General features: G+C 48.0%; 1 protein-coding gene across 1 annotated transcript in view; it reads right to left on the reverse strand.

The window, feature by feature from the left end:
- The window catches only part of LOC145361834 (sodium channel protein type 8 subunit alpha-like), a 191579-nt gene that overhangs the window by 11863 nt on the left and 166546 nt on the right, over positions 1 to 13170 (reverse strand). Inside the window, exons 22-23 of the mRNA XM_080217785.1 lie at positions 11898 to 12020; positions 1303 to 1587 (exon numbers count right to left, since the gene is read on the reverse strand). Of these exons, the coding sequence (XP_080073911.1) occupies positions 1303 to 1587; positions 11898 to 12020 (408 nt within the window). The remainder of the gene's footprint in view (positions 1 to 1302; positions 1588 to 11897; positions 12021 to 13170) is intronic.

The following is a 13170-nucleotide window of genomic DNA, read 5'->3' on the forward strand; positions in this document are numbered from 1 at the left end:
TTGGACACTAAGGAGCAATTTAGCATGGCCAATCCACCTAACCTACACATCTTTGGACGCTAAGGGACAATTCAGCACGGCCAATCCATCTAACTTACACATCATTGGAGTGTGGGTGGAAACTGGAGCACCCAGAGGAAACCCACGCAGACACGGGGAGAATGTGCAAACTCCACACATGATCATCTGAGGCTGGAATTGAACCCGGGTCCCTGGCGATGTGAGGCAGCAGTGCTAACCACTGTGCCACCTGATTTCTCAAAGCATGTGATGTCACTAAAGAGTAAATTCATCAATCCTGCACTCTCAGGTGGAAGCGGGGGTGGGGGGGGGATGCGGTGGATGTGGCTTAAAGTGGACATGTGTGCTGAGGGATAGCTTCACAGGAGTGCAGCCTGAGCTCCCTTTGAGTGAGCCTCCCTTGGCAGTGCGACATTTTCCCTCGAGGGTATCAGTTACTCGGAGCACAATAAACAGTGCTCAGCAAAACAAAAGTCCACACAGTCTGCGAAATCCTCTCCTTCCACAGTTCACGGGACAATTCACGTGAAAAAGGCAAATGGTATGTTGGCCTTCATTGTGTGAGGTTTTGAGTACAGGAGCAGGGATGTGTTGTTACGATTATACAGGGCCTTGGTGAGGCCACACCTAGAGTATTGTGTGCAGTTTTGATCTCCTTTTCTGAGGAAGGATATTCTTGCTCTCGAGGGAGTGCAGTGAAGGTTTACCAGGCTGATTCCGGGGGGACTGATGTATGAGGAGAGATTGACTCGGTTAGGATTGTTTTCGCTGGAGTTCAGACGAATGAGGGGGGAATCTCATAGAGATTTATAAAATTCTAACAGGACTCGACAGGGTAGATGCAGGGAGGATGTTCCTGATGGTGGGGGGAGTCCAGAACCAGGGGTCACAGTCTGAAGATCTGGACGGAGATGAGGAGACCTTTCTTCACCCAAAGAGTGGATGATTTAGGATGGAGGTGAGGGGACATTTCTTCTGTGGAATTCATTCCCACAGGAAGTAGTTGATGCCAAAACATTGAATGTATTCAAGAGGTAGCCGGATACAGCACTTGGGGTGAATGGGATCAAAAGTTATGGGGAGAAAGCAGGATTAGGCTATTGAGTTGGATGATCAGCCATGATGGTGATGAATGGCGGAACAGGCTTGAAGGGCTGAATGGCCTCCTCCTGCTCCTATCTTCCATGATTCACTCGCTCGTACATTCACCCAATTCATCCCCTCCCCATACCCCTGCGCAATGTACTAGAAATGCACGCCAAATGGCGAAAAAAGGCTTACCACTTGCAGCAATGCCAAGTATCCGGCTCCCACATTGTCGAAGTTAATCTTTACATTCTTCCATCGGATTTCGTCTTTGGTTTGATTGATATAGGCCTCGCAGTCAGTCTTGTTGTTAACTTCCCTGGGGAGGAACCTATATTCTGAGGTTTCATTATAACAGTAATAATATTTCCCCGCAAAAAGGTTCACTCCCATTATGCTGAAAATGAGCCAGAAGATGAGACAGACCAGCAGTACATTCATAATAGAAGGGATGGCTCCCACCAAGGCGTTGACCACAACCTACGACCAGGACGCAGAAAGAGAGAAAATCAGTGCGAAGGCAAACTCCTCGCAGACCGTACACCAGGGATCGTAGGTCAGGGTTTAAGCTGCTCTTGCCAAATTGCATAGTCAAGCACTATAAAGGACTGTTAGCAGTGGCTAATCCATAGTTACAAAACTGCTTGCGTGATTGATCCAGGAATCCATACAGATATTTGCGACCTTGCCGGTTAACCGTCAAAAATAAAAGTGACGGACGCCCTTTTTTTTTTGTTTCTCTCTCTCAAGCAAGTTTGCTCACCTCTTTCTCCTCCTCCTCCTCCTGTCCAGCTTAAACCCTGTCGTTCCAACTGGAGTCATGAATAAGCAGGCCAAATGACAAAGTTAGCAGCAAAACGTGCACGCTTACAAAAGCCCGTTTGGAAGCAGACATTTGACGGAGGTGATTGTGAGGTACGCATGCAAGTTACAGAACAGCATCGCGATGCCATTTCCTGCAGATACAAGGGGTGTTTCTTTTTTGTTTAACAAGCTCTTTGCAATGCATATCAAGCGATAGTAGGCAGAAGCGCACCTCTGAGTGACGTCAAGCTTCATAGCAAACTACAGGAATACGTCAATATTTCCCCTTGTTGGACCGCAGAACGTTCAGGGTAAAGTGTTAAACGGTTAGAATTTTTTCCTAAATTATAGAATCCCGATAGTGCAGAAAGAGGCCATTTGGCCCATTGAGTCTGCAATAGAGCATCGTACACAGTCCCACGCCCATAACCCAATGAGTTTACCCCAGTAACCCACCTAACCTGCACATCTTGGCACAAAGGGGCAATTACCCATGGCCAATCCACCTAACCTGCACATCTTTGGACACTAAGGGATAATTTAGCATGGCCAATCCACCTAATCTACACATCTTTGGACATTAAGGGGCAATTTAGCATGGCCAATCACCCGAACCTGCACATCCTTGGACACTAAGGGGCAATTAAGCATGACCAATCCACCTAACCTACACATCTTTGGACTGTGGGAGGAAACCCACACAGACACAGGGAGAACGTGCAGACTCCACACAGACAGTGACCCGAGGCCGGAATTGAACCTGGGTCCCTGGCACTGTGAGGCAGCAGTGCTAACCACTGTGCCACTGTGCTGTCCTTAATGTACCAACTTTTTCTTCTTTCATTCCCCTTGATTTCCCTGGGCCACACATCATACTCCGACTGGGCAGCAAGGCTGACCCAAGGCCTCAAATCTATCGTTGCTCCATAACTGGCCGGGGGGAGGCGCACTGGGGCAGCAGCCCCGAGGCTGACTGCCTCCAGTCCTTCCCCGCCACATCCACCCGATCTTCCAGCCTAAGCACTTTCGAGGAAGATGAGTTTGGGAAGACATTATGTGGGGAATCTAAGGCAGGTTGAGGGGCCTTCTAACTCCTGTGTGAAAGCCAGTTTTCAAAATTCAAATTTGGCGAACTCAAAAATAAATAAAATTAGGGAGGCCGTCGCATTATTTTCAAACGCCATCCAATCTTTTAAAATCTCCCTAATCTTCCTGTGCCATGGGTCAGCTACAGGGCAGGCTTTGAGGCCTATGTTGCCCTTGAGCTGGGCATCAAATAATTATACCCACGTTCTTCAGCACCTTCTGTGCGTAGAGATGCCAACTCCACGTGACTCTGAAACCTACCACTCTGCCATGCCACCACAGTGCTGCTCGAACCTACTATGTGGGCTGAAGTTCAAAAAGTATCCAATAAACTTCGCCAGATATGCAAGGCAAAGAAAATGTACATTGAAAATCGATAAGCAAAGATGAAAGTAATCAGTGCATTTTACTGATGGAGTTGATGTCATAACTTGCTCAAAAAGCCTTTTTTGATCCCTCTGAATTTATCAAATTATTGGAGATCGTTTCAATCGTCCTGAAGTGCTGTCCCTAAATGTACCTCAAAAGATTTGCCTGCTTCATTATGTCGGAGAGGTGATTCCATCAGGAACCAGGACAGAAGAACGTTGCCCGCGACGCGTAACGGAATTGTAAATGACGTTCTACCATGCCGTCGCACAGCGGCCAGAGTCAACCCTTCCCTTCTGTGACAGCTGCGCTTAGAGAAGTGTTTATCGCCCCAATTTGCCCCAGGGAGGGAGTTTCAGTGAAAGACGGAGGTAACTCGTTACTTGGTCAGAATCAGGAAAAATTGTGGTGCCTTGGCCTCCGTAGAATGGATCTACTTTACCAACAAGAAGCCACAGATGCGCAGGAACGAAGGTATTTAGTTGTCTCCACGTTTATTGGGGAGGTGATGGCCTCGTGGTACTGTTGCCAGACTATTAATCCAGAAACTCAGCGAATATTTTGGGGACCCGGGTTCGAATCCCACCACGGCAAATGGTGGAAGTTGAATTCAATAAAAATATCTGAATTAGCCTTAACCTGCACATCTTTGGAGACTAAGGGACAATTTAGCATGGCCAATTGTCCCTTAGTGTCCAAAGATGTGCAGGTTAGGTGGATTAGCCATGCTAAATTGCCATTTGGTGTACCGGGATGCGTACATTAGAGGGATTAACGGGGTAAATATGTAGGGTTACGACCTGTATAGGCGTTGTCAGTGCACACTCGATGGGCCGAATGGCCTCCTTCTGCACTATAGGGTTTCTACGATTCTACGACTCCGGGTGTGTACTCGGAATTTATAAGGATGAGGGGGGCAGGATTTTATCGAAACATACAGAATACTGAAAGGCCAGGATAAAGTGGACATGGAGAAGATGTTTCCATTAGTCGGAGAGACTGGGATCTGAGGGCACAGCCTCAGAGTGAAGGCACGTCCCTTTCGAACCGAGATGAGGAGGAATTTCTTCAGCCAGAGGGTGGTGAATCTGTGGAATTCTTTGCCACAGAGGAGGCCGGGTCACTAAGTGTATTTAAGACAGATATAGATCGGTTCTTGATTGGTAATGAGATCAAAGGAAAAGGCAGGAGAATGGGGTTGACTTAACAGCATGGCAGAGCAGACTCAATGGGCTGAATGGGCTCATTCTGCTCCAATATTTTATGGTCTATTTCTTTCCGAAATGCCTCAGGGGTTGGATAGACCTCAAAGGGCGTGTTGATCCATCAGTTTGCCAAAATACATTGCTGATGAACTGTGAATATTTTCACTTCCACTGGTTTAGCAGGTAGAGAAGCTTTTGCTCAGTGACTTTGGAATGATACACAGGCATATTTAAATCATTTGCTTTCACAATCACTGTTGGGAGGATCCTGTCAAGCAGCTCATTAATATTCTGGACAGATTCCTTTACAGTTGGAGAAAACTTCCTGAACTGGCTTCTGGGCTCCTGAGACCAGACGCAGAGTGCTCTCTTTCCTTAGTCCCAATATTTGGACATCTTGCTTTCAGAATTTATCGTGCTGTTTGCATGAATCAACAAGTCGCGTTTGCCAACTTACGTTGGCACCCAAAACATCTGGTTGGCAATGTGTAGAATTCTTCTGTTTAGTACTTCTGGGAACTTGGAATTCATCTATTCCCAAGTGGTTTAATCCTTTTTCTCCCCAAAAGGTGATCAGTAAAGTGTCAGATTTCTGAAGTATCAAGTATCAAATTCTCAGGTAGAGCACTGACACGGGGCGGCACGGTAGTGAGCACTGCTGCCTTACAGCACCAGGGACCCGGGTTCGATTTCCGGCTTGGGTCACTATCTGTGTGGAGTCTGCATGTTCTCCCTGTGTCTGAGGTTTCCTCCAGATGCTCTGGTTTCCTCCCACAGTCCGAAAGATGTGCAGGTTAGGTGGATTCGTCATGCTAAACTGCTCCTTATTATCCAGAGCTGTGCAGGTTAGTTAGATTGGCAATGGTACATTGCTCCTTTGTGTCCAAAGATGTGTAGGTTAGGTGGAATGGCCATGCTAAATTGCCCCTTAGTGTCCAAAGATGTGCAGGTTAGGTGTATTGGCCATGCTAAATTGTCCCTTAGTGTCAGAGAGTGGAGAATCATGGGAATTCTCTACGTCAGAGGAAGACTCAGTCACTGAGTATGTTCAAGGCAGAGATCGATAGATGTTCAAGAAATGGAAGGATATGGGGACAGCGAGGGCAAATGGCATTCAGGAAGATCGTCAGCCATGATCTAGATGAATGTCAGAGCAGGTTCAAGGGGCCGAATGGCCCACTCCTGCTCCTATTTTCTTTGTTGCTATTCCTGTTGGCAATCACAGGAGCCAGTTTTCAGCCAACTCACTTCACTCTTGCTGGGATTGTGAAACGGGTGAGTGCAGCAGGTACAACACCAATGGACACCTTCATCTTGCCTGTACTGCTGAAGACTTTTGCTCCTGAACTAGTCGCAAGTCAAACTGTCCGGGTACAGCAACAACACTGGCATTTCACCAACAAAGTGGAAAATTGCCCGGGTACACGCCTGCCCACAGAAAAAACAGCGCAAACCCAATCCAACCAATGACCACCCCATCAGTCCATTCTCAATTATTAGCCAAGTGACTCAAGATCTTGTTGACTGTTGCGATCAAGGTGCATTTACTCACCAGTTACATGTTCACCAATGCTGATTTTGGGTTTCTACCAGGGTCACTCAACTCCTGACAGCATTCCAGCCTTGGTTCAAACATGGACAAAAGAGCTGAACTCCAGAGGTGAGGTGAGAGTGACTGCCCTTGATGCCAAGGCAGCATTTGACTGAGTGCATCATCAAGGAGCCCTAGCAAAACTGGAGTCAACGAGAATCAGGGGGAAAACTCTCTGCTGGTTGGAGTCAGACCTGGCACAAAGGAAGATGATTGTGGTGGTTGGAGGTCAGTCATCTCAGCTCCAGGACATCACTACCCTCAGGGTAGTGTCTGAGGCCCAACCATCTTCAGCTGCGTCATCAATGACCTTCCCTCCATCAGAAGGTGGATGTGGGGATGTTCGCCGATGATTGCACCATGCTCAGCACCATTCGCCAGTCCTCAGATACTGAAGCAGTCCATGTCCAAATGCAGCAAGATCTGGACCAGATCCAGGCTTGGGCTGACAAGTGGCAAGTAACATTCACGCCACACAAGTGCCAGGCAATGACCATCACCAATAAGAGAGAATCTGACCATTGCCCCTTGATATTCAATGGCTGAATCCCCCATTCTCAACATCCTGGGAGTTACCATTGACCAGAAACCGAACTGGACCCAGTCACATAAATACTGTGGCTACAAGAGCAGGTCAGAGGCTGGGATTGTCCACCATTTACAACGAGTGAAGCCCCAACACCAACCTGACATGGAAATATAATCATTGTTCCTTCACTGGCACAGTTACAATCCTGGAACTCCCTCCCTAACAGCACTGTGGGTGTACCTACACCACATGGACTGACTGATGTCCAATAACAATCCTGGAACTCCCTCCCTAACAGCACTGCGGGTGTACCTACACCACGTGGACTGCAGCGGATTCAAAATGGCAGCTCACCGCCACCTTCCCAAGGGGCAATGAGAGATGGGTAATAAATGTGGGGTCAGCCAGTGATGTCTACATCCTGTGAATTAAGGATTTTTTAAAAATCCATTGACCTTCTCTCTCCCAGTACTCGTTGGAGTTGAGAAGAACGAGAAGTGATTGTATTCTAAGATTCTGACGGGGTTTGACAGGGTAGATGCTGAAAGGAAGTTTTCCTTTGCGGGGTGGGGGAAGGGGTTACTCTGGAGCTGAACCAGAAAATGCCAGAAAAACTCAGCAGGTCTGGCAACATCTGTGGAGAAAGGAACAGAGCGTACATTTCAAGTCTGTTGGACTGTTCTCTGTAGCTAGAACAAGAGGCACAGAGCCCCCAGCTATGATTCCCGAGATTTCCCCCACGGTTTCACAATTAGGGGCTTGCGTTTTCAACAGAGATACGGAGGAATTTATTCCGTCCAAGTGTTCCTTGGAATTCGGTGCGCCAGGGAACTGTAAATCTTTGAATATATTCAACGCTGAGTTCGGCAGCCCCTTGAACCATAGGGTTACGGCGAGAGGGCAGGTAAGTGCAACTGAGTCCAAGATGAGATCAAGCCATGATCACACTGGATGGCCTACTTCTTGCTCCATTTTTTGGTGGGCTTTTGTGAAGAGAGCATGGGGAGGCGATGGCCTAGTGGTATTATCGCCAGAGTAGGAACTCAGCTAATGTTCTAGGGGACCCGGGTTCGAATCCTGTCACGGCCGATGATGGAATTTGAATTCAATAAAAAATATCTGGATTTAAGACTCTACTGATGACCGCGAATCCATCATCAGGAAAAACCCAGCTGGTTTACTAATGTCCTTTGGGGAAGGAAATCTGCTGTCCTTACCCGGTCTGGCCTACATGTGACTCCAGAGCCACAGCAATGTGATTGACTCTCAATTGGCTTCCAAGGGCAACTAGAGATGGGCCATAAATGCTGGCCTAGCCAGCAACGCCCATGTCCCGTCAATGAATAAAATAAAAATGGCCTCTTTGTGGGTTAGAATTTTCTTGCAAAGTTTCTTCACCCAGAGGGTGGTGAATGTGTGGAATTCACTACCCAGAAAGCATTGAATGTTTCCAAGAAGAAACTGGATGTAGCACCTGGGGCGAAGGGAATCAAAGGATATGGGGGGGAAGCGGAGATCAGGATATTGAGTTGGACGATCAGCCATGATCATAATGAATGGTGGAACAGCCCCGAAGGGCTGAATGGCCTCCTCCTGCTCCTACTTTCTATGTTTCTATGACCAACCTTTCCACACAATTTACTTTTGAGTATACCTCTGTAAAAGAGACACAGGTGGTGGAATTTAATGAAGGCACCTTCCCGCCCGGAATTCATCGGGAATATGGCAGGGTCCCTACCCAGCAGTCTCCTGCCCAATTAAATGCCCCCCATTCCTGCCACTGAACTTACCTCATTGGATAACATTAAATGCAGCCCGAGCTTTGCAATTCTGAACCCTTTTCCTGATATTGCGCAGAACTACGTGCTGACAGTTCAAGAAGGGAACCCACTGTCACCTCCTTTTGACAAGTCAATGCCACTCCCACAGTATGTTACGCATCGCAAAAACAATAAGAGTCCTAAAAACAATAAAATCCTAACAGTGCAGAAGGAGGCCATTCGGCCCATCAAGTCTACACTGACTCTCTGACAGCGTATCTTACTCAGGTCCTATCCATGTGACCACCTATTCATTTACCACAAGTAGTCCAGTAATCTACACATCTTTGGACACTAAGGGGCAATTTAACATGGCCAATCCACCTAACCTACACATCTTTTTGACCCTGAGCCTTTTTCTTCAGATGGAGATGGCTAGCACGAGGGGACATAGCTTTAAATTGAGGGGTGATAGATATAGGACAGATGTCAGAGATAGGTTCTTTACTCAGAGAGTAGTAAGAGTGTGGAATGCCCTGCCTGCAAAAGTAGTGGATTCACCAACATTAAGGGCATTTAAATGGTCACTGGATAAACATATGGATGATATTGGAATCGTGTAGGTTAGATGGGCTTTAGATTGGTTTCACAGGTCGGTGCAACATCGAGGGCCGAAGGGCCTGTACTCCGTTGTAACATTCTATGTTCTTTGGACACGAAGGGGCAATTTAGCATGGCCAATCCATCTAACAGGCACATCTTTGGACTGTGGGAGAAAATCGGACCACCCGGAGGAAACCCACGCAGACATGGGGGAGAACGTGCAAACTCCACACAGACAGTTACCCGAGGGTGGAATTGAACCCGGGTCCCTGGCGCTGTGAGGTAGCAGTGCTAACCACTGTGCCGCCCATTGTTTTCAATGAAGGGGAAGTTCAGTCTGAGCTAAATCTATTTCCCAATCTTTATGAAAAATAAAGATTCCTTCTTCCCCACTCTATTTTTTAAAAGTGATGCTTATATAAGTGTGTGGCATCTCATAAAAATACTTGTGACCAATGGTGTCAATTTGATTAATAGCTAGACACATTACTTACCCTTTGCCACCTGTAGCCAATGATTCAAACCTCGATCATGTGCCCAGTCATCTAATTCCTGGGACAAACACCCTCTTTTGCACTGATGCTAGAAACACCTGGAGTTTTTAATGCTTCATTTGCTGAAATAATGGGTGGGATTTTCCAGCCTCCGAGCCATGCATTTCCCAGCGCTGGAAGGGCACGTACTCTTTGCTCGTGGTGGGATTCTCTATTCCCACCGCTGTTGATAGGAATTCCCATTGCTGTCACCCCACACATCCGTGAAATCTGCGGGCAGAGGTACACAGCTGGCGGGACTGGAGAATCCCGCTGGTGTGAATGGCCAGAGAATTCCAGCCCATCTTTCAGTTCTGGCCAACAAGAAACTGTCAAGATTGGATTTTCACGGAGTTGGACCAGCTCCGGAGTCCTTTAAAAATGGCTGATGGGACCTGAATGCGAAAGCCCTGCCCCCATTAATGAAGGGTAAAGCTGAAGGTAAGCATTGAAAAGAATCCCCCTTTGCTGTCCTTTGATTGACAGGCCAGCTGGTGTAGGTTAGAAAAAAAAACCATGACCACCTTTCCCTGCAGTTCAAACAGACTTCTTTATTGACATTTACCAGGGGCTGTTATTATAGCTGAGATCATTATGAATGCTTGGCTGAGTCTCAAAAGCTACAAAGGCACATAACTCAGCAAGGGCAGCTGAATTCACATTTGGATTGTCATTTTGAGGAGGCTATTAAATGGTTAATTGTCTTTGATGTGGTTGCTAAATTTGTTTTCTTATAAGAGATTTTTCCAGCCGCTCTTGCCGGCGAGATCAGCTGGTTCCACTGCCAGTGAACCCTGAGCAGCGTGGGATGGCGGCAGGGGTGCATGAAACAGTAAACACCAACCACAACTGTCCGCCTACGTGGACAGGTGGCTATAGAGGTGACACTGGGTCGGAGGGGGCGTGGAAATGTGAGGTGGTTGGCATGCATTGGCATGGAGAGGGTATGCAGGGCGAGGGCGGTCCTAAAAGCTGCTGAAAGAACCGGGATGAAATCCCAGAGGGCCAAAGCCAGCCTGGTAGCCAGCCCGCCCCAGCATTTGGCTGGGAAATTCTTGACTCGAGCTTACCGAAAATCTGGCCCTTATGTTTTGGTTGTCCACTCACCTTGGCAATGATAGCCTTTCACGCACATATGCTGAAAACATGTGATGAATATATTGTCCAAAATAGTCGATGGTCAACAACAGATTGCGATTTGAGTCTGTTCGTTCCGAGCGCAGGAGATTCTACCCACCTTTGTAACAAATTCCTGCCATTTGCCAGTCTATATAATACAATGCAATGTGGCCCCTGAGGCTGCGGAGGGGCTTTGGATGGGGTTGGCAGTTCCTCTCAAATGTGCCGTACACCTAACCTGGGAAGTGACGGAACGCGACGCACAAAAGAAAATGGCCGTCTTTTAACACATTGCCTCTGCTCCTGAGCACCGGACGGCCCAGTCGCTAAGTGAAGGTGGCGCTACGTCGTGACACGCGCCTTCAGCGGACTGGGGGGAGGGAGGCAGATTATTCGACACGGATTCCATGCAATCAACAGCCGTCTGTCTCACTCCAAATTCAAAAAGAAAATTACATCAGAACTTGGTGATGGCATCAAACTCATTCAGTGCAATGCTTGATTGTGAACACATCTGTTCAAAATGACACAACAGTGGGGGGAGGGGGGGGGAGGTGGGTACCATAGAGGGAGGAAGTGGAGGAAAAAGCTGTCAAACAAGACCACCAGTCTTGAGCAGACTGGATTGAGAACAACCAGGTACAATCAGATGAATGCCATGTGCCATGCGTCTCGAGCAAGCCCCCAAAGAAAAAAAAACCCACAAAGACGCCATTCCGTGCCCAGAAATATTCAATTTCATCCACCACCCCCTGAGATTGGCGCCAATGAGCGCTGCCCAATCGAAGCGGCAGATGGATAGAAATCCGGCCTGCCTGACCCACATTTGAGCATGGGCGCCACGCATACGTCGTTGGACCTGGTGATTCTCTGTTAAGGTTACAGCGGGAGGGTTGGGGGTAGAAAAAAAAATAACCCTTTTCAGAACACTAGAGGTAAGCCAGTCCAAATGAGAACAGCTGATGTATGTTCTACGATGGCATGTAGGTTTGGGCCGGTCTAATGTGATGAGGCAGCCTAATGTATCTCCTTCGCAGGAGAGGGTGCAAGTGCAGAATAAAACGGGAGAGGGAATAAGTTCAGCAGCTGGGGTCATGATTAAGTCACCCCCTCCCCAGAGTTATATTGATTAATTCTAGCATGCTTCAACTTTTCTCTCATATGCATGCAGAAGGTCAGCTGCCATCTTACCCTCATCCCTTCAAATCGTGATAAGGCTCTTAGAGGTCTCAAAGCTCTTAGTGTCCTAAGAGACTTAATGGCACCTAGTTCGGAGTAGCCCAGGGCATTTGCTACGAGGCTGACTAAGGAAACCTATATGGAAACACAAAAGCAAAGGTCCCAATACTGTTAGCGAAAGGCCCTAGCGCTGGCAAAACAAAGTGGACTAATTGTGTCTCAAGTTCGTTGCGTTGCACCAAAGCCAGCGCCCTACTTCCCCTTTGCCTGAAGTAATTCCTAGTGACCTAGAAGGAAAGGCGTAGTTGAGAAGAGGCATAAGATAGAGCAAAAGGAAGAAAAGAGAAGAAGGATCACAGACACACAGGCAACTAACGGGGGGAAACCTGTCGGAGGAAAGCACCTAATGGATGATAAAAACCTTACCCTTGCCCTTTACTCTGTGCAGGTCCGATCGAGGAATGAGGGGAGAAAAAAGCCCAGAAAATTAAGCCACACAAATTAAAGGTACCTACGAGAAAGAATATAGGTAAATCTGTGCTGCATATCAAACGAACCTCTGATATAATCCTTGTATACAGAGGCAGTGCACTGGAATGGGGAGGGGGGGGTGGGGAGGGGAGCGCGGCAGAGGGGACAACAGAGTTCCATCTGCAAACAAGTTTGCTCCCGGTGTCCCGTCACACTGGCACTTCTGTGACCCCCCCCCCTCCCCGCTGAGGCTTGGTCGTGTCCAACTTCCCATTTTGCCCGCCAATTCGGACCAACGGAAGTGTGCGTTTGCAAAGTGGGTCCCCCCGCCCCCATTCAAAGCCCTGGTATTCCTAGCAGCGGGCAAAAAAGACCAGCGGCTGGCATTTGGTCCGTTCGCGAAACGGGCACGCCTGGAGCCGGCGGGATGAAGTCCGAGACTTCGCCAGTGTGAGGGACGCAAAAGTGGGCCCAACTTCGGATGACTGGCCTCGCCTCTCGTGTGGGTTTGCCACACTGATTTTGAGGCGGAGGAGACGGGTGGGGAGCGTGGAAACGAGAGGGGGAAAAAAAATGAAGGACAGGCTGAGATTTACAAGCCTGAGGGGGTGAGATTTGAGAGATGCTATCACTGATACGTGCAAATAAGTGTAACCCTGCACCGTCCTGGGGAAAGCAAACTGCTCACTCTATCTCCGAGCGGGATTCGACTCTAAAGAGATACCCCTTCAGCCCAGTTTGATATTGGTGTTGAGATTGGATTTAGCTTGGAACAACTGACTCGTGGTATTTGCAACTGTGTGCGTGTCGTACT

This window comes from Carcharhinus amblyrhynchos, chromosome X, assembly GCF_965287045.1.
Source record: "Carcharhinus amblyrhynchos chromosome X, sCarAmb.v2.hapA, whole genome shotgun sequence".
Classification (NCBI taxonomy): Eukaryota; Metazoa; Chordata; class Chondrichthyes; order Carcharhiniformes; family Carcharhinidae; genus Carcharhinus; species Carcharhinus amblyrhynchos.